Source organism: Perognathus longimembris, chromosome 6 (assembly GCF_023159225.1).
Source record: "Perognathus longimembris pacificus isolate PPM17 chromosome 6, ASM2315922v1, whole genome shotgun sequence".
Lineage (NCBI taxonomy): Eukaryota > Metazoa > Chordata > Mammalia > Rodentia > Heteromyidae > Perognathus > Perognathus longimembris.
The window spans coordinates 15406610-15428746 of NC_063166.1; the positions used below are offsets into that span (position 1 = coordinate 15406610).

The following is a 22137-nucleotide window of genomic DNA, read 5'->3' on the forward strand; positions in this document are numbered from 1 at the left end:
TTGATGAAACAACTAGTGCCAGTGGCTTAATCCTGAGATCTTAGCTGCTCAGCAGCCTAAGATTTACAGAATGCAGTTCAAAGGAAGCGATGGCAAAGAAGCCCATGAAATGCTTATATTCAATTAATCACCAGAAAACCAGAGGTGCTGCTGAGGCTAAAAGCCTTGAGTAAAGGAGATCAGGGACAGTGTCCAGGCTTTGAGTTCAAGCCCTACAATTTACACAATAAAAATTGAATAGAAAGCTATCATTGGTACACTATTCAAAAAGGAAATATGCATATATAGGTTATTATTGATGGGTTAAATAGTTAATAACAGAGAGGATAAAAGATATGATAAATGGTCATTTGTGCTTATGTCTGGTTAATTAGGCTGGTCAAGGTTTCTTGTAACAAGTATTAATACTTATATTCATTATTAAAGAAAACTACCTCTAACACAAGAGATGAACACAACTGCATTAGGAAGTGATAGTTTATACTAAAAATATTGCTTTTGAAAATATAATTGTATGATCTCAAAGTTATTGTACATAGGGCTTGCCATTCAACAAAGGAATTTTCCAACACAATGCATCTTGGTTGCTTTTTATAGACACAACATATCGAAGGAATTCTGCTAACTAAAAGTTCCAGATACATAATATTGGAGATCTCTCAATGGCATTGAAAAACCAATTTTTTCTCAGTGAAGTCTCTCTCCAACATTAACTTCTGTATAGCTGTCTTCATTGTCTCATTCCTCAGACTGTAGATAACAGGGTTGAGTGTTGGAGGAATTACTGTGTAAAAGATAGATAGCAAAAGATCTAAGGTAGTTGAAGAGTCTGAAGTTGGTTTGAGGTAGGCACAGAGGCTTGTGGAGAGGTAAATTGAGACAACACAGAGGTGTGGCAGGCAGGTGGAGAAGACCTTAGATCGGCCTTCAGTAGAGGGGATTCTTAGAACTGTGGAGAAAATGTGGATGTAGGAGAAGGCAATGGAGATGAAACAGGCTAAGGCTGCCACAGTCAAGAGACTATCCACTCCAACGACTGCAAGGTAATCATTGGAGCAGGAGAGCTTCACAATTTGAGGGACATCACAGAAGAACTGGTGAATTACTTTGGCTTTACAGAATGTGAGAGACAATGTGACAGCCATATACAAAACTCCTGTGATGCCTCCACTTACCCATACAGCTGTCACAGCACTCCTACATTTTCTGGGATCCATGATGAGCTCATAGTGCAGTGGGAAGCAAATGGCTACATAGCGGTCATAAGACATCACGGTGAGAATGGCCACCTCAGCCCAGCCCAAAGAGGTGAAGAAGAAAACCTGGAGCAGGCACTGAGCATAGGAAATATAGCCATTGCCCATGAGGGAATTGTCAATGGACTGGGGGACGGTGACAGAGATGAATGAGGCATCCAGAATGGAAAGTTGCTTCAGGAAGTAATACATGGGAGACTGGAGCTGCTCATCCAGTGTTGTAATGATGATGATGATGAAGTTGCTTGTCAAGGCTAAAAGGTACATGACCAAGAACAGGAAAGCTTGTAAGAGCTGCAGATGAGGATTCTCAGAAAACCCCATGAGGAAAAATCCACTTACTTTGGTTCTGTTTGTAAGAACCATTTCAAACATACAAATTGTATTAGCACCTGGAAAATTTAATCATATGTGAAATCCAGACAAAGCATGTTAAAAAAGCACCTATTTCGTAATCACTGTTTAGTATACAGTTCCTGATAAGTAATGTCTCATTTTTTAAATGCAATACATATTACATTACTACTACTAGTAGCAGACTAAAATTAATTTATAGTTTTGGGTTTGTGTGTCCCTTCTGGGGATGAACCGAAAGCCTGGGTGTTGTCACTCAACTATTGTATTCAAGAGTAGTGTTTTATCACTTGAGGTACAGTTCTGCTTCCAACTTTGTGATATTTAAATGGAGCTAAGAGTCTCAAGGACTTTTCTTTCTGAGCTTGATTGGAATCATGATCCTCAGATCTCAGGCTCCAGAGTAGCTAAGATCAGTTCCAAAAAATAACTTAATTTAAGTAATATTCAATTAAGTTGTTTCACTATTGCCTACATGTGTTAAAGATTCTTTGAAGAGCTTGGATAACTCTTTACTTAAGTAAACTCATAAATACCAGTATATCATAATGTAAAGATATCCAGGGGGCTGGGAATATGGCCTAATGTTAAAGTACATACCTCGTTTACATGAAGCCCTGGGTTCGATTCCTCAGTACCACATATATAGAAAAAGCTGGAAGTAGCGCTGTGGCTCAAGTGGCAGAGTGCTAGCCTTGAGCAAAGAGAAGTCAGAGACAGTGCTCAGGCCCTGAGTTAAAGCCCCAGGACTGGCCAAAACAAAACAAAACAAAAGAGTTCCTATTCATTGCTCATCACTATAATAATATACCTAAATCAAATAAGGAATGGTAAAATGTTCAAATTTTCAGTGACCTATGCTTATCTCATGTTCAAATTAACAACCTTGAATCCCCAAACCAACTCGAAGATTGTTAATCTTGTCATAATTCTCACAGTATTTTCCTCTTCTTCATCCAAAATTAGAAAACTCACCGTTTTTCTTCTAGGTGTTTACAAAGCTATGGAATGTCGTCACAACATCTGACATTTCTTCTAGAATCACACAGACCTTAAAAATCTTATTTTCCAAGAAAATAGGGTCAGTTGAGGCTTTTAGGGTGAGGTACAGGGTGACACTTTTCAAAACATACACATGCCAAATGAGAAAAAGAAATCATTTTCTCTTTCCCCATGGAGGCAGATACTGGGATCGTTGAAGTTACCATATGAAGACAGAGTGGATTGGCAAACATGCGATTCTGTTGCCTGTAGCTCAATGTGAAAATTTAAAGGACCTATGAACTGTCTAGAGAATTGTGGAGATTCAGGGCGCATGCGCACACTCACAAGTTCCCATGCAGAAGGTCTCAGGAGGAGCTGGGGAGGAAGCCGAGCGCCTGCCAGGCTCTCAGGTGCTGTCTGGGCTGCTGGTCTGAGCTCCACATGAGAAGCAGCACTTTGGCAGGTGAGTGGTGCACTTTGGAAAGTCCAACAGGAAAACTTGAATGAGTTTCAAGTAACTGTATCTCTAGCTTGAGTCTCCTAGAAACTTACATGTTAGTGGTCATTTTTATGTTTAACTTGAAGCCTGGGTACTGAATGTCACACTTTGGTAGGCTATTTCAGTCTTCCATTATGACAGTAAAGGTAATAAATGGTTTCTGAGAGTTCCCAGAAATCATCTAATTGTTCTCCTTGAAAAACTCACAAGGTGATCCTGGAGATTAAAACATATAATGATATTTCTGTGACCATGCTGTAAATTTTGCATTTTCTATATTTGACATTTTTCTTTAAACCCCAACCAGGAGAAATAGGTTTAGTAGGGGAAAATATTATTTATTTCTATTATTCACACATATGTTTTTGAAATTATTGTATAATTTTTATTGGTCTTAATATTATTTGTTGAACTGTTATACAGAAGGAATTTCTCACATACTATCATCTTGTACTGTATTAGGGAAAGCACATGGACTTTTGTGGTAATCCTGTAGGCATGAAACTCATGTGGCCTAAGTCTGAATTCTGGTTCTACAATTTACTTTTAATTTTTTGGCAAAATCTTTTTTTCTTGTTTAGAAACTGTTTGAGGCATAACTCTACAAAGTTGTCTTAAGAATATTTTAATAGCCTCAACAAAGCTGTGCTTCAACCCTATCCTTTCTTTTTTATTTTATTATTTAATTTTATTGTCCACATGGTGTACAGAGGGGTTAGAGTTGCATATATAAGGTGTTGAGTACATTTCTTGTCTAAATTTTTATGCCTTCCTCATTTTCTCCTTTCTTCCCTTCCCCCCCAACCCTTTCTATTTAAAAAAATATTCATTTACAGATTTTCAAATCTTTTTATCTGAATGGACTGAACTCTCCATCCTCCTGCCTCAACCTCCCATGTACTTTGACTGAGAGCTATGCACCACCAATGCCGTGTTTTTCTTTCCTCTAATTGGAAGAGACTGTGTGTGTGTGCATGTGTGTGTGCATGTGTGTGTGTACGTGTGTGTGCATGTGTGTGTGTCAGTCCTGGGGCTTAAACTCAGGACCTGATCTCTGTCTCTGAGCTTCTGTTTTGAGCTTTTGTGCTGAAGGCCAGACACAGCCCCACTCTTAGCTTTTTAGTGGCTAATTGGAGATAAGACTTTCACTGACTTTCCTGCTTCAGCTGGCTTTGAAGTGTGATCCTCAGATCTCAGCCTCCTGAGTAGCTAGGATTTCAGGGGTGAGCAATGAGTACCCAGATATTGAAGAGATTACACAAGCACACAAAATTTTCTAGCCAATGCAAAAGACAATGCAATTTATAGCTAGTTTTGTACTGAAAAGTGTCATAATGGAACAGTTGCATAGTTTGAAATGCCCACAGTCTAAAGCAAATTAAATAGGAGCAGTATGATTTCATAATATTTTTATCATCTGAAGAAAGCTCCTAATACTTCTGAGACTGTAATAAAATATTTTCAGTATTTCTGTGTTGACATCCACAACATAATTTTTTGATAAAATGAACTAAAATACCTTGTGAGTTTTAACATTTTCATAAATTGGAAGTGTTAATTTATTTTTGGTTTTACTGGGGTTTGCAATCAGGGTCTTTCACTTTCCAGAAAATTCCTTAGCCATAAACCTTTTACTTTAGCTTTTCCAGGAATTATTTATGTTTATGCTGGGCCTAACCTGTACTATGATCTTCCTGTTTATATTTTTCCAAAGGTGAATTATAAGTACACTTTACTCGATTCAGGTTTTTAATCTTATTATTATTTTTTTGCCAGTCCTGGGCCTTGAACTCAGGGCCTGAGTACTGTCTCTGGCTTCTTTTAGCACTTGACCACTTGAGCCACAGCAGCATTCTGGCTTTTTCTCTATATGAGGTGCTGAGGAACTGAACCCAGGGCTTCATGTATACAAGGCAAGCACTCTACGACTAGACCATATTTCCAGTTCCTCTGTTCAGGCTTTTATTGATGGAAATGCAGATTTGTGAATGTTTTCCTGGGCTGTCATTGAAGTTACATTCTTTTCTTTTCCACATCCCAATGGGTTAGTATCACAAATGTGAATTCACTGCATGAGACATAGAATGGAATGGAAATTTCAATAGTTCTTTAATTAAACTGTTTTCTTTCTTGTCAAAGTGTGGTACAGAGGGGTTACAGATTCATATAAATTTCAATATTTTTAAGACACCAATTTTCCTCAAATTCATCTGTAAACTCAGTGTGATGACTATTAAAGTTCAAGCAGGTGTTGGTGTTGTCTAACTTATGAAATGATTGAATAATAATACAAAAATATATATGACCACAAGTCACAACCTGAAGAAGAAAGCTAGAACCTATATTCATCACCATTGTCTATGATATTAAGTAGGATATTGGCATAGTATAGATTATCTAGACTAAGATACATGTGTTCATACGCATGTGATTTAGGATACATGAGGCACTGCAATGGTAGGGTGCTCTCCTCATGGTCTTCCAGTGAAAAGTTGTGGAACTACGACCTTCGGTATGGATCTTGTAGTCTCCCCCCTACTATTCATTCAAATGATTCCAGGTGTATTCAGAGCTAAGTGTGAAATGCCCAACTACAAAACATTCCTGCAAACATGTAGGAGAACACTGACATTACTATGGAATAAAGAAAGATTGATTTGTTACGAGAAATAATACATTACAGAGTTGTGAAGATCAATGAAAAATTTTTATTAAAGTTGACATGTTTATGACTCAAAATATCTGTTGAATTTTAAATATTTTTGAATACATTTTGAATATATTCTTTCAATACAGTTTTAATATTTTTGAATTATAAAACTACTGATCTGGGGAGCATAAATCCATTGAGTTAGCCACTGATCGCTCATGACTACAATTTTATCTACCCCGAATGTTGAGATATGACATGACATTTATAAGCCAGCCTTGACATTCCCTGATTCAGTGCCTGATTTCTTCAGGTGAACTGGAGATTTGAATCAGCAATTTATCCCTCTAGGCTGGCTTCTACCTTTGATCCCATGTCTCAACCTTCTGGGCAGATAAAATATACTAAATGAACTGAGCCAGACCCAAAGAAACATAGACTCTATGTTTTCCTCACTGATAATAGTTAGTACGTGTCTATGATAGTCCTAACAGAGGATCACAATAGTTAATAACTATGTACATATGAACACATAGGATGATGCTAAGTGAAATGAACTCCAAGTTATAGATATAAGTGGTTTCCTGTTGTCTTTGTTATTTTCAATGTACCATTGGAAATTATGTCCCTTTCTTTTGTCTTTTTTCCCCCAGGGTTTACACCTGATGTGGCTGTTACTGTTTTCTGTATCCTGGGTATTGTACATATGTTTAGTGGAACTAGGGAAGTGAAGAGGAACATCAAAATGGAGAGACAAAGGGTAAAAGGTGAGTGGTGCTGTCGCTCTACGTGGTAGAGTGCCAGCCTTGAGCTGAAGAGCTCAGGGACAGTGCACGGGTCCAGAGTTCAAGACCCATGACTGACAAAGAAAAAAAAAAGACGGCTGGGAATATGGCCTAGTGGGAATAGAGCGTGCCTCGTATACATGAAGCCCTGGGTTCGATTCCCCAGCACCACATATACAGAAAACGGCCAGAAGTGGCGCTGTGGCTCAAGTGGCAGAGTACTAGATTGAGCAATAAGAAGCCAGGGACAGTGCTCAGGCCCTGAGTCCCAGACCCAGGACTTGCCCCTCCCCCCGCAAAAAAATGAAAAAAAAAAGCCTAATAGGTGAACCAATGCAACAGGAATACTTACAAAACTATATGCTGTAATCAAAGTATAAAACTCATGGGATGGCGGGAGGGAAGGGGGGGAGGAAAAAAATGAGTGGAGGAAGTAACTTTTTTGCGAATTAATGTACTCACTGCCTTATGTACGAAACTGTAACCCCTCTGCACATACTTTGAGAATAAATAAACATATAAAGATGTTAAATAAGGGAAAAAAGCTAAGCAAGAGTAAGAGGTCCAGAGTTCAAGCTGTATCTAGTAGCTGTTTAACACATTGAGATCTATCTCAAAAATAACCAGAGCCAAATATGCTGAGTGTCTGTCTCCAGGAGTATATTATCTTTCTGAAAAGCACAAATTTAATAGTTTAAACCTCAGTACTGCCAAACAAAAAATTTTCTGAGGTATATATTGATTTTCACTAAATATTTGAAAATGGTTCTTTCAAATATTTTATTAGTACATATTAGTAGTGGGTGTTCATTGGAACATTTCTATACATGCTTACTATGTTCTTGATCAGTTTTCTCCTCCCCTTTTCCTTCTTCACAAAGCAGTTGCAACAAATTTCACTCTTCTAGACATGTACACAAAGTACTAGCACCATATTCACTTTCCTTCTTTTTTCCACCTCCATCACCGTTCCTTCCCAATATGCCTAGCTTAAGAAAGACCTGCCTTCTATTCATATCATTCATTTGCAAGATATACTTCATTCTTTCTAGTTAGTTCTCAAAGGGCCTTTGCAATAGTACCCCATATGTTCACACCTTTTACTTTAATAATATTACCCCCGCTTTATTACTCTCTAGTTTCCACTAACCCTTACTTGCCCTACTATTATTTAGTAGATTTCATTGAATTTCATTAGACCACCTTAAAAAATATTGACACAACTAGAAATGACTTAAACTAAGGAATAGTTACTAAATCTGGGAACATTTTAAATGCATAGATAATGTCATAAAAATAGGAAATTTAAACACAAATGTATGTATAGTTTAAAAAACCAATGCAATATCAAATTAAGTTGGCTCGATGAAACAACTAGTGCCAGTGGCGTAATCCTGAGATTTTAGCTGCTCAGTAGCCTGAGATTTAAGGAATGCTGTTCAAAGGTAGCAAAGGGACAGAAGTCCATGAAAAGCTCATATCCAGTTAATCACCAGAAAACCAGAGGTGCTGCTGAGGCTCAAAGTGATAGAGCACAAGCCTTGAGTAAAGGAGCCTAGGGACAGTGTCCAGGCTTTGAGTTCAAGCCCTAGAGTTTGCACATTAAACATGATATAGAAAGCTATCATTGGTACACTATTCAAAAAAGAAATATGCATATATTGGTTATTATTGATGGGTTAAATAGTTAATAACTGAGTGGATAAAAGATATGATAAATAGTCATTTGTGCTTATGTCTGGTTAATTAGGCTGGTCAAGGTTTCTTGTAACAAGTTTTAATGCTTACATTCATTATTAAGGAAACTACCTCTAACACAAGAGAAGAACACAACTGCATTAGGGCATGATCGATTATACAAAAAAGGTTGCTTTTGCAAAATAGAATTGTATGATCTCTAAGTAATTGTATATAGGATTTGCCATTCAACAAAGGAATTTGCCAACACAATGCATCTTGGTTGCTTTTTATTGGTACAACATATCGAAGGAATTCTGCTAATAAAAATTTCAAGATACGTAATATTGGAGATCTCTCAATGGCATTGAAAAACCATTTTTTTCTCAGTGAAGTCTCTGTCCAATATTAACTTTTGGATAGCTCTCTTCATAGTCTCATTCCTTAGACTGTAGATAACAGGGTTGAGTGCTTGAGGAATTACTGTGTAAAAGATAGATAGCAAAAGATCTAAGGTAGTTGAAGAGTCTGAAGTTGGTTTGAGGTAGGCACAGATGCCTGTGGAGAGGAAAAATGAGACAACAAAAAGGTGTGGCAGGCAGGTGGAGAAGACCTTAGATCGGCCTTCAGCAGAGGGGATTCTTAGAACTGTGGAGAATATGTGGATGTAGGAGAAGGCAATGGAGATGAAACAGGCTAAGCCTGCCACAGCTATGAGAATATTCACTCCAATGACTGCAAGGTAATCATTGGAGCAGGAGAGCTTTATGATTTGAGGGACATCGCAGAAGAACTCATGAATTACTTTGGCATTACAGAATGTAATAGAAAATGTGGCAGTTGTGTACATGATTCCTGTGATGCCTCCACTTACCCAAACAGCTGTCACACCTCTCTTACATTTTCTGGGATCCATGAGGAGCTCATAGTGCAGTGGGTAGCAAATGGCTACATAGCGGTCATAAGACATCACCGTGAGAATGGCTACCTCAGCCCAGGCAAAAGATGTGAAGAAGAAAACCTGGAGCACGCACTGAGCATAAGAAATATAGCCGTTGCCTGTGAGGGAATTGACAATGGACTGGGGGACGGTGACAGAGATGAATGAGGCATCCAGAAGGGAAAGTTGCTTCAGGAAGTAATACATGGGAGACTGGAGCTGCTCATCCAGTGTTGTGATGGTGATGATGATGAAATTGCTTGTCAAGGCCAAAAGGTACGTCACCAAGAACAGGAAAGCTTGTAAGAGCTGCAGATCAGGATTCTCAGAAAACCCCATGATGAGGAATCCACTTACTTTGGTTCTGTTTGTCAGAACCATTTGAAACATACAAATTGTATTAGCACCTGGAAAATTTAATCATATGTAAAATCCAGTCAAAGAAGCTTAAATGTTACCCATTTGTTAATGACTATTTATTGCTGCAGTTCCTAATAGTTAGCCTGTCAATTTAAAATACTAAAACTTACTAGTAATACTACTGCTTCTATTATTAATTTATTATTTGTGGAGGCCATTCTGGACTAGAACTCAATTCCTGGGCACTGTGAATAAACTAATGTGGTCAAGACGAGTGTTTTACCACTTGAAACACAGTCCTAGTTCCAAGTTTATGGTGGTTCATTGGAGATGAGTCTCATGGATTTTTCTGCCTGAGCTTGATTAGAATCATGATCCTCATCTCTCGGGCTCCTGAATAGCTAGGATTCCAGTGTTGAGCAACAGCTTCCTGGCTTTAAATATGTATTTACAAAGACACAAAGGGACTTTTGACAAAAAGACAATTAAATTGAAGTATTGTTCAGAAGAGATTTTTCTCTATTACCTACATGTGTCAGAGAATCTTTGAAGATCGTGAATGATTCTTCATTAGATTAACTCATCAGTAGAAATATTTCTTAATTTAAAGGTTTTCAAATCTCTGCCCATCAGTGTAATAAATGTACATAGATTAAAAATGAGTTTTAAGATGTGCTCATTTTCAGTGATTTATGTTTCTTTTCATATTAAAATGAACAATATTGAATCCCCAAACCAACCCGCAGATTGTTAACGTCATAATTCTCACGCTCTTTCCCTATTCATTCAAAATTTGAAGACTCACCGCTTTTCTTCTCTGTGTACAGTTAGGTATGGAAAGTAGTAACAACATCTGACATCTCTTCTAGAATCACAAAGACCTTCAAAACCTTGTTTTTCCCGAGAACATGATCAGTTGAGGCATTTTGGGCGAGGTAAAGAGTGATGTCTTTCAAAACACATACATGCTGAACGGAAAAAGAAATCATTTTCTCACTCCCCGTGGAGGCTGAAACTGAGATCGTTGAAATTTTCGTATGAAGACAGAGTGGATTGGCAAACATGCGATTCTGTTGCCCGTAGCTCAAGGTTGTGAAACTTAAAGGACCTATGAACTGTCTAGAGAATTGTGAAGATTCAGGGCGCATGCGCACACTCACAAGTTCCCAGGAGGAAGCCGAGCGCCTGCCAGGCTCTCAGGTGCAGCCTGGGCTGCGGGTCTGAGCTCCACATGAGAAGCAGCACTTTGGCAGCTGAGTGGTGCACTTCGGAAAGTCTAACAGGAAAACTTGAATGAGTTTCAAGTAACTGTGTGTCTAGGTGGAGCCTCCTAGAAACTTAGATGTTTGTGATCATCTTTATGTTTAACCTTGAGGCCTGGGTACCGAATCTCAGATATCAGCTATTTCAGTCTTTCATTATGACAGTGAAGGTAATAAATATGTTTTCTGAGAATTCCCAGAAATCATCTAATTGTTCTCCTTGAAAAACTCACAAGGTGATCGTAGAGATTAAAACATATTATATTTCTGTGACCATGCTATAAATTTTGCATTTTCTATATTTGTCATTTTTCCTTAAACTCCAACCAGGAGAGATAGGCTTAGTAGGGGAAAATATTATTTATTTCTAGTATTCACACATATGTTTTTGTAATTATTGTGTAATTTTTATTGGTCTTAATATTATTTGTTAAAGTATTATACAGAAGGAATTTCTTACTATCATTTTGTACTCTATTAAGGAAAGCACATGGACTTTTGTGGTAATCCTGTAGGCATGAAACTCAGGTGGCCTAAGTCTGTATTATGGCTCTACACTTTATCTTAATTCTTTGGCAAAATGTTTCTTTCTTTTTTTTTTTTCTTCAAATTTTTATTATCAAACTGATAAACAGAGAGTTTACAGTTTCATACGGTAGGCATTGGATACTTTTCTTGTACTGTTTGTTACCTTGTCCCTCATATCCCCCAAAATGTTTCTTTCTTGACTACAGAGTATTTGAGGCATAGCCATAGTTAAAAGTTATCTTTTAAAATATATTTTAGACATTTCAATAGCCTCAACAAAGCTGTGCCTCAACCATATCATTTTTTCCTTCTTTGATCTTTTATTATTTAATTTTGTCAAGGTTATGGTTACATATATAAGGTAGTGATTAGATTTCCTGTCAAAATGTTTACCCCCTCCCTCCTTTTTCTCCCACCTTCCCTGTCCCTGTCTATCATTTCCTGTCTATTGATGTTTTAATTGTTCACTTATAGACTTGAAATCTTTTTCTGGACTGGACTGAACTCTAGCCTCCTGCTTCAAACTCCCAAGTACTTTGAGAGCTATGCACCACCAATGCTATGTTTTTCTTTTTCTCTTTTTTTGTGCAGGCGTGGGGGAAGACAGAGAGAGAGAGAGAGAGATCCAGTCGTTGGGCTTGAACTCAGGGCCTAGTTTCTGTGTCTGAACTACTGTCTTTGAGCTTTTATGCTGCAGGCAAAACAGAGGCCCATTCTTAGCTTTTTAGTGGTTAATTGGAGATAAGTGTTTCACTGATGTTCTTGCTTGAGCTGGCTTTGAACTGTGATCCTCAGATCTCAGCCTCCTGAGTAGCTAGGATTACAGGGGTGAGCAATTAGTACGCAGATTTTGAAGGGATTTTACCACTTACATCATCCTCATGTATCCTGGATTTATCTGAAAATGTGAGTATTTCTGGTAAGTAGATTTACAGAAAAACTGAAAAATGTAGATACTTAGTGCTAAGTTGTGATCATTAATGTTTCATTTAAAGTACTAGCACACAACATTTTCTAGCAAATGCAAAAGACAATGCAATTCATAACTAGTTTTGGACTAAAAAGTATAATAAGGACACAGTTGCACAGTTTGAGTTGTCTAATACCTAAAGTAAATAATAGAGGATAAGTATGAATTCATATCACTTTTTCTATCGAGATTTAAAAAATTATTTATTTGTTGACTGTGAAAATATGTACAGAGGGGTTAGAGTTTCATACATAAAGCAGTGAGTACATTTCTTATCAAACTTATTACCTCATAACACTTTTATCATCTGAAAAAAGCCCATAATACTTCAGACATTGTAATAATATATTTTCAGTATCTCTGTGTTGACATCCACAACATAATTTGCTAGTAAAATGAACAATACACTTAAATATCATTTTTATACATTGGAAATGCTCATGTATTTTTAGTTCTGCTGTGGTTTGAACTAGACAGCCACAACCCTTTCACTTTAGTGGGTTTGTTTGAAATATTGTTTATAGTTATGCCTGTCATAACCATAATCTTCCTATTTATATTTTTCCAAAGTTGAATGATAAGTACACTACTCCATGGTCAAATTTTTATTGATAACAATGCAGATTTGTGAATGTTTTCCTGGGCTGGTATTGAACTTACATTCTCTTCTTTTCTACATCCCAATGGGTTAGTATCACAGATGTGAACTCACTGCATGAGCCATAGAATAGAATGGAAGTTTCAATATTTTTGAGACACCAATTTTTCTCATATTCATCTGTAAACTGAGTATGATGACTATTAAAGTTCAAGCAGGTGTTGGTGCTGTGGAACTGATAAAATGAATGAATAATAATACAAAAATATATATGACCACAAGTCACAGCCTGAAGAAGAAAGCTACAGCATATATTCATCACCAATGTCTATGATATTAAGTAGGATATTGGCATAGTATGGATTATCTAGACTAAGATACATGTGTGCATAGGCATGTGATTTAGGATAAATGAGGCACTGCAATGGTGTGGTCCTCTCCTCATGGTCTTTCAGTGAAAAGTTGTGGAACTACTGAATAGTTCTTAGGTATGGATCTTGTACTCTCCCTCCTACTATTCATTCAAATGATTCCAGGTGTATTCACAGCTAAGTGTGAAATGCTCAATCATAAATGTTCCTGCAAACATGTAGGAGAACATGAACATTACTATGGAATAAACGAAGATTGATTTGTTTAGGGAAATAATACATTACAGAGAGATGAATATCAATGGAAATTTTTTATTAAAGTTGACATGTTTATGATTCAAAATATCTGTTGAAATTGAAATACTTTTGAATACATTTTGCATGTGTTCTTTGAATAGAGTTTTAATATTTTTGAATTATAAAACCACTTATCTGGGGAGCAAAAATCCATTGAGTTAGCCACTGATCGCTCATGACTATAATTTTATCTACCCCGAATGTTGAGACATGACATGACATTTATAAGCCAGCCTTGGCATGCCCTGATTCAGTGCCTGATTTCTTCAAGTGAATCACTGATTTGTCCCTCAAGCTTGGCTTCTAACTGTGGTCTCATGTCTCAACCTTCCGGGAAGATAAAATATACTAAGTGAACTGAGCCAGACCCAAAGAAACGTAGACTCTATGCTTTTCCTCATTGGTAATAGTTAGTACACGTCTACGATAGTCCTAGCAGAAGATCACAATAGTTAACTATATACATATGAACACATAGGATGATGGTAAGTGAAAGGAACTCCAAGTTATAGAAATAATGGTTTCTTGTTGTCTTTGTTATTTTCAATGTGCCATTGAAAATTATGCCACTTTCTTTTGTCATTTTTTTTCCCCCAGGGTTTTACCCCTGATGTAGCTGTTACTGCTTTCTGTATCCTGGGTATTGTACATATGTTTATTGGAACTAGGGAAAGGAAGAGGAACATCAAAATAGAGAGACAAAGGGTAAAAAGTGAACCCATCCAACAGGAATACTTACAAAACAATATGCTGTAATCCAACTCTACAACTCCTGGGCTGGAGGAGGAGAACTGGGGAGGAGGGGAAGAGGAAAAAATTAGTGAAGGAGGTAGGAGTTTTGATAATAAATGTACTCACTGCCTTATGTATGAAACTGTAACCCCTCTGAACATAATTTGAGAATAAATAAATGAATGAATAAACACGTAAAAAAAGGCAAGAGTAAGAGGTCCAGAGTTCAAGCTGTATGGGGTAGCTGTTTAACACATTGAGACCTATCTCAAAAATAACTGGAACAAAATATGTTCTTGATCAGTCTTTTCCTCCCCTTTTCCTCCTTCACAAAGCAGTTGCAGCAGATTGCACTCTTCTAGACATGTATACAAAGTACTAGCACCATATTCACTTTCTTTCTTTTATCCACCTCCATCATCTTTCCTTTCCAATATGCTCAGCTTAAGAAATACCTGTCTTCTCTTCATATCATTCATTTGTGAGATATTCTTCATTACTTCTTGGTAAGTTCTCAAAGGGCTTTTACCATATATTCACACCTAGTACTTTAATAGTATTACCTCCCTCCTTATTACTCTCTTGTTTCCACTAACGCTTACTTGCCCTACTATTATTCAATATTTTATTTAATTTTATTAGACCACCTTAGAAAATATTGACACAACTAGAAATGACTTAAACTAAGGAATAGTTACTAATTCTGGGGATATTTTAAATGCATAGTGATTGTCATGAAAATAGGAAATTTAACCACAAATGTATGTATATATTTTAAAAATCAATTCAATATTAAATTAAGTTGGCTCAATGAAACGACTAGTGCCAGTGGCTAAATCTGAGATCTTAGCTGCTCAGCAGCCTGAGATTTAAGGAATGCAGTTCAAAGGCAGCAAAGACAAAGAAGTCCATGAAAACCTTATATCCAATTAATCACCAGAAAACCAGAGGTGCTGCTGAGGCTCAAAGTGATAGAGCACCAGCCGTGAATAAAGTAGTTCAGGGACCGTGCCCAGGATTTCAGTTCAAGCCCTAGAATTTGCACAATAAATATTGTATAGAAAGCTATCATTGGTATACTATTCAAAAAGGAAATATGCATAAATGGGTTTTTTACATGGGTTAAATACTTAATAACTGAGTGGATAAAAGATATGATTATTAGTCATTTGTGCTTATGTCTGGTAATTTAGGCTGGTCAATATTTCTTGTCACAAGTGTTAAAACTTATATTCATTATTAAGGAAAACTACCTCTAAAACAAGAGATGAACACAACTGCATTAGAAAGTGAAAGTTTATACTAAAAATGTTGCTTTTGCAAAATAGAATTGTATGATCTCTAAGTAATTGCCATTCAACAAAGTAATATACCAACACAATGCATCTTGGTTGCTTTTTATTTACGCAATATATCGAAGAAATTCTGCTAATGAAAATTTCTAGAAGGAATTCTGCTAATAAAAATTTCTAGGGGGGTAAGGGACAAGGTAACAAACAGTATAAGAAATGTATCCAATGCCTAACATATGAAACTATGAAACTGTAACCTCTCTGCACATCTGTTGGATAATAAAAATTTGAAAAAAAATTTCCAGATACATAATATTGAAGATATCTCAATGGCATTGAAAAACCATTTTTCTCTCAGTAAATTCTCTGTCCAATATTAACTTTTGGATAGCTCTCTTCATTGTCTCATTTCTCAGACTGTAGATAACAGGATTGAGTGTTTGAGGAATTACTGTGTAAAAGATAGATAGCAAAAGATCTAAGGTAGTTGAAAAGTCTGAAGTTGGTTTGAGGTATGCACAAATGCCTGTGGAGAGGTAAATTGAGACAACACAGAGGTGTGGCAGGCAGGTGGAGAAGACCTTAGATCGGCCTTCAGCAGAGGGGATTCCTAGAACTGTGGAGAATATGTGGATGTATGAGAAGGCAATGGAGATGAAACACGCTAAGGCTGCCACAGTCATGAGTATATTCACTCCAACGACTGCAAGGTAATCATTGGAGCAGGAGAGCTTCACGATCTGAGGGACATCACAGAAGAATTGGTGAATTACTTTGGCTTTACAGAATGTGAGAGACAATGTGGCAGTTGTGTACATGATTCCTGAGATGCATCCACTTACCCATACAGCTGTCACAGCACTCCTACATTTTCTGGGGTCCATGATGAGCTCATAATGCAGTGGGTAACAAATGGCTACATAGCGGTCATAAGACATCACCGTGAGAATGGCTACCTCAGCCCAGGCCAAAGCCATGAAGAAGAAAACCTGGAGCACGCACTGAGCATAGGAAATATAGCCATTGCCCATGAGGGAATTGCCAATGGACTGGGGGACGGTGACAGAGATGAAGTAGGCATCCAGAATGGAAAGTTGCTTCAGGAAGTAATACATGGGAGACTGGAGCTGCTCATCCAATGTTGTGATGGTGATAATGATGAAGTTGCTTGTCAAGGCCAAAAGGTATATCACCAAGAACAGGAAAGCTTGTAAGAGCTGCAGATGAGGATTCTCAGAAAATCCCATGAGGAGGAATCCACTTCCTTTGGTTCCATTGGTCTAAACCAATTGGAAAATGGAAATTGTATTAGCGCCTGGAAAATTTAATCGTATGTGAAATCCAGTCAAAGAAGCTTAAATAAGGTACCCATTGGTAACCACCATTTATTAATGCAGCTCCTGATCATTAACCTGTCATTTATTTTGTCAGTCATTGAGCTTGAACTCTGTACCAGGGCATGTCCCTGAGCTCATGTCTAGCCCTCTACCACTTGAGGTATAATGCTATTTCCAGTTTTCTGGTGGTAAATTGGAGATAAGTGTCTCATTGCCTTTTCTGTCCAGGGTGGCTTTGAACCCATATCATCAGATCTCTGCCTCCTGAGTAGCTAGGATTACAGTGATAATCCTGTAAGCCATTGGCACCTGGCTTCAACCTGTTTGTTTTTTTTAAAATAGTTATTATATATTACTACCTCCACCATCACTGCCACTACAGCCACTACTACTATTACTACTACTACATCTATTAGTATTGCTATTTTATTGTTCTTATTTATTATTTTTTGTGTCTCTTTTGTGGCTTGAAATTAAAGCCTGAAACTGTCACTAAACTATTGGGCTCAAGACTATAGTTTTACCATGCAAGCCACAGTTGTATTTCCAAATTTAAGGTGTTTAATTGGAGATAAAAGTCTCATGGACTTTCCTGCCCGAGCTAGCATGTTACCATGATCCTCACATCTGAGACTTCTGAGTAGCTAGGATTCCAGGTGTGAGCTGTTGCTGCCTGGCTTTGAATTTATACATTAAACAACACGTAGGGGCTTTTGATGAAAAAGTATAATTTAATTGAACTTATGCACAGTAACTGGTGGCAGGGATTCTTTGAAGAGCTTGGACAATTCTTTACCTAGATAAACAAATAAATACCAATATTTCTTAAATTAAACATTTTCAATTTATTGTCCATCAATGTAATAAATATACATTAAATAATAGGAGTTGTAAAACATGCTCATTTCCAGTTATCTGTGCTTGTCTAGTTAAAATTAACAATCTTGATTCCCCAATCTAATTTGAAGCTTGTTACCTTCCCTTTTCCTCATTCAAGATTTGAAAACTTACCTCCTGTCCTCCAGATGTAAAGGTAGCTATGGAATGTCGTGACAACATCTGACATTTCTGTTATAATTACATAGATATTAACAACTTTGTTTTCCTGGACATCAGGATCGGTTGAGTCTTTTTAGGGGAGGTATTGGGTGAAGTTTATTAAAACACGTACATGCTAAATGAGGAAAAGAAATCACTTTCTCTCTCTCTCTCTCTCTCTCTCTCTGAAATTGGGATGACTGAAATTTCCATATGAAGAACGAGTGGATGGGCAAACATGCGATTCTGTTGCCTGTAGCTCAAGGTTGTGAAAATTTAAGGACACATGAACTATCTAGAGAATTGTGAAGATTCAGGGCGCATGCGCACACTCACAAGTTCCCATGCAGAAGGTCTCAGGTGGAGCTTGGGAGGAAGCCGAGCGCTTGCCAGGCTCTCACGTGCTGTCTGGGCTGCGGGTCTGAGCCCCATGTGAGAAGATCACTTTGGCAGCTGTGTCGTGCACTTCTGAAAGTCTCACAGGAAAATTTAGATAGTTTTAATGTAGCAGAGCCTCTAAGGTTGGGCCTCCAAGAAACCTAGTTGTCAGTGTTCAACTTCATGTTTAACCTTGAGGTCTGGGTATTGGATCTCAGATTTTGGTCAGCTATTTCAGTCATTCATTAAGATATTGAAGGTAATAAATACATGTTCTCAGAGTTCCTAAAATACATGTAACAGTACTGCTTGAAAAACTCACAAGGTGGTCCTGGCTATTAAAACATATCATGATATCTGTAACAATGCTTATTAACGATATTTTCTTTTTATTTTTTAAAAAAAATTTTTATTATCAAACTGATGTACAGAGAGGTTACAGTTTCATACGTTAGGCATTGGATACATTTCTTGTCCTATTTGTTACCTCCTCCCTCATAACCCCCGCCCTCCTCCCCCTTTCCCTTTCACCCCCTGAGGTGTTCAGTTCACTTACACCAAACAGTTTTGCAAGTATTTCTTTCGTGATTGTTTGCCGTTTTTTGTCCTGTGTCTCTCAATTTTGGTATTCCCTTTCAATTTCCTGGTTCTAATACCAGTATACACGGTTTCCAATATACTCAGATAAGATTACAGAGATAGTGTAGGTACAACCACAAGAAGGTGATACAAGAACATCATCAATAATAGAAGCTACAGATACAGATGGGACGTTGAAAGTAGTTACAACTGTGATATAACAATTGTTTCCATAACATGGAGTTCATTTCACTTAGCATCATCTTATGTGATCATAAGGGTATACCTATTGGGCTCTTGCGATCCTCTGTTGTGACTTGCCTAAACCTGTACTAATTATTCCCAATAAGGGAGACCATAGAGTCCATGTTACTTTGGGTCTGGCTGACTTCACTTAGTATAATTTTTTCCAAGGCCCTCCATTTCCTTACAAATGGGGCAATGTAACTCTTTCTGATAGAGGCACAAAATTCCATTGTGTATATGTACCACATTTTTAAAAATTTATTTATTTTTTCTCAAATTTTTATTATCAGGGCTATGGGATATGGCCTAGTGGCAAGAGTGCTTGCCTCACATACATGAGGCCCTGGGTTCCATTCCCCAGCACCACATATACAGAAAATGGCCAGAAGTAGCGCTGTGGCTCAAATGGCAGAGTGCTAGCCTTGACCAAGAAGAAGCCAGAGACAGTGCTCAGGCCCAGAGTCCAAGCCCCAGGACTGGCAAAAAAAAAAAAAAAAAAAAAAAAAAAGTTAAAAAAATTTTATTATCAAACTGATGTACACAGAGGTTAGAGTTTCATACGTTAGGCATTGGATACATTTCTTGTACTGTTTGTTACCTTGTACCTCATACCCCCTTCCCTCCTCCCCCTTTCCCTTTCTCCCCATGAGGTGTTCAGTTCACTTACACCAAACAGTTTTACAAGTATTGCTTTTGTACTTGTTTCTCTTTTTTTACCCTGTGTCTCTCAATTTTGGTATTCCCTTTCAATTTCGTAGTTCTAATACCAGTATACACGGTTTCCAATATACTCAGATAAGATAAGGAGATAGTGTAGGTACAACCACAGGAAGGTGATCCAAGAACATAATCAATAATAGAAGCTACAGTTACACATGGCACGTTGAAAGTTGTTGCCACTGTGATATAACAATCGTTTCCATACCATGGAGTTCATTTCACTTAGCATCATCTTATGTGTTTATAAGGGTATAGCTATTGGTCTCTTGTGAGCCTCTGCTGTGACTTGCCTAAACCTGTGCTAATTATTCCTAATAAGGGAGACCATAGAGTCCATGTTTCTTTGGGTCTGGCTCACTTCACTTTGTATAAATTTTTTCCAAATTCTTCCATTTCCTTACAAATGGAGCAATGTCATTCTTTCTGATAGAGGCATAAAATTCCATTGTGTATATGTACCACATTTTCCTGATCCATTCGTCTACTGAGGGGCATCTGGGTTGGTTCCAGATTCTAGGTATAAGAAATTGTACTGCGATGAACATTGTTGTGCTGGTGGCTTTAGTGTGCTCTTTTTTGTGGTCTTTTGGATAGATACTCAAAAGTGGGGCTGTGGGTCATAGGGGAGTTCTATGTTTAGCCTTCTGAGGAATGTGCATACTGCTTGCCAGAGTGGCTGAAACATTTTACCAGCAATGTAGTAGGGTTCCCTTTTGGCCACATCCCTTCCAACAATTATTATTGTTAGATTTCTTGATATAGGACAGTCTTACTGGGGTGAGATGGAATCTCAATGTTGTTTTGATTTGCATTTTTTTATAGACAGGGATGTAGAGTACTTTTTCATATGTCTCTTGGCCATTCTCATTTCCTCATCAGAGAAGTGTCTTTGTAAGTCTTTAGCCCACTTGATGAGTGGACTATTGGTTCTTTGCGGTTTTGTTTTGGAGGAAGGTAATTTTTTTAGTTCTGCATGTATTTTAGATATGAGGCCTTTGTCCGTTGAATGGCCGGTAAAGATCTTCTCCCAGTCTGTGGGCTTTCTGTTTATCTTGCAAGCTATGTCCTTTGCCATGCAGAAGCTCTGCAGTTTGATGCAGTCCCATTTGTCCCACCTTTTTTTGATTTGTAGCCTTTCTGGGTGTTTGTTAAGGAATTCTGTCCTACGCTACGGAGCCCAAATGTTTCTCCTACTCCTTCTTTTAGTGTTTTCAGGGTGTCTGTTTTGATTTCGTGGTCTTTGATCCATTTGGAATTGATTTTGGTGCAGGGTGATATATAATGATCTAGTTTTATTTTGTTGTATGTGTTGAACCAGTTTTACCAGCACAATTTGTTAAAGAGGCTATCTTTCTTCCAAACTATTTTTTAGCTCCTTTATCGTAGATTAAGTGGGAATAGTTCTGTGGGTTCACTTCTGGGTCTTCAATTCCGTTCCATTGGTCTTCAGGCCTGTTCTGGTGCCAATACCAAGCTCTTTTTATTACTATAGCTTTATAATACAGCTTGAAGTTGGGTATTGTAATTCCTCGAGCACTGTTCTTTCTGCTTAGGATTGTTTTTGCTATTCTGGGTATTTTATTGTTCCATATGAATTTCTGGATTGCTTCCTGTATTTCATTAAAAATGGCGTTAGGATATTAATGGGTATTGCAATAAATTTGTAGGTAGCCTTTGGCAATATTGCCATTTTGATTATATTAATCCTCCCAATCCAAGAGCATGGGAGGTTTTTCCATTTCCTTAGATCTACCTTAATTTCATATTTCATGTTTTTAATGTTCTCCTCAAAGAGGTCTTTCACTTCTTTTTTTTTTTTTTTTTTTTTGGCCAGTCCTGGGACTTGGACTCAGGGCCAGATCACTGTACCTGGCTTCTCTTTGCTCAAGGCTAGCACTCTGCCACTTGAGCCACAGTGCCACTTCTGGCCATTTTCTGTATATGTGGTGCTGGGGAATTGAACCTAGGGCTTCATGTATACGAGGCAAGCTCTCTTGCCACTAGGCCATATCCCCAGTCCCGGTCTTTCACTTCTTTGGTTAAGGTTATTCCTAGGTATTTTATGTTTTTTGAGGCTATTGCAAAAGGAGTTACTTTCCTGATGTCAGCGTCGGTCTTTGGGTCGTTAGCATAGAGAAAGGCCGTTGATTTTTGAGGGTTTATTTTTTATCCTGCAACTTTGCCAAAGTTTTGGATCAGCTCTTGTAGCTTGGGGGTAGAGTCTACTGGATTCTTTAGGTATAGGATCATGTCATCTGAAAAGAGAGAAAGTTGAACTTCATCT

General features: G+C 37.7%; 3 protein-coding genes across 3 annotated transcripts; all 3 read right to left on the reverse strand.

The window, feature by feature from the left end:
• Positions 1-659: 659 nt before the first annotated feature.
• LOC125353565 (olfactory receptor 14J1-like) lies at positions 660-1622 on the reverse strand. Its single transcript, XM_048349257.1, has one exon. It carries the CDS (start codon positions 1620-1622, stop codon positions 660-662), a length of 963 nt encoding a protein of 320 aa, XP_048205214.1.
• A 6941-nt stretch (positions 1623-8563) lies between these two features.
• Positions 8564-9526, reverse strand: LOC125353566 (olfactory receptor 14J1-like). Its single transcript, XM_048349258.1, has one exon. The coding sequence runs from the start codon at positions 9524-9526 to the stop codon at positions 8564-8566; it is 963 nt and encodes a 320-aa protein (XP_048205215.1).
• Positions 9527-15881: 6355 nt separating this feature from the next.
• Positions 15882-17951, reverse strand: LOC125353567 (olfactory receptor 14J1-like). Its single transcript, XM_048349260.1, has 2 exons — positions 17904-17951; positions 15882-16835 (listed from the first exon to the last, which is right to left on the reverse strand). Exons 1-2 carry the CDS (start codon positions 17949-17951, stop codon positions 15882-15884), a joined length of 1002 nt encoding a protein of 333 aa, XP_048205217.1.
• Positions 17952-22137: the final 4186 nt, after the last annotated feature.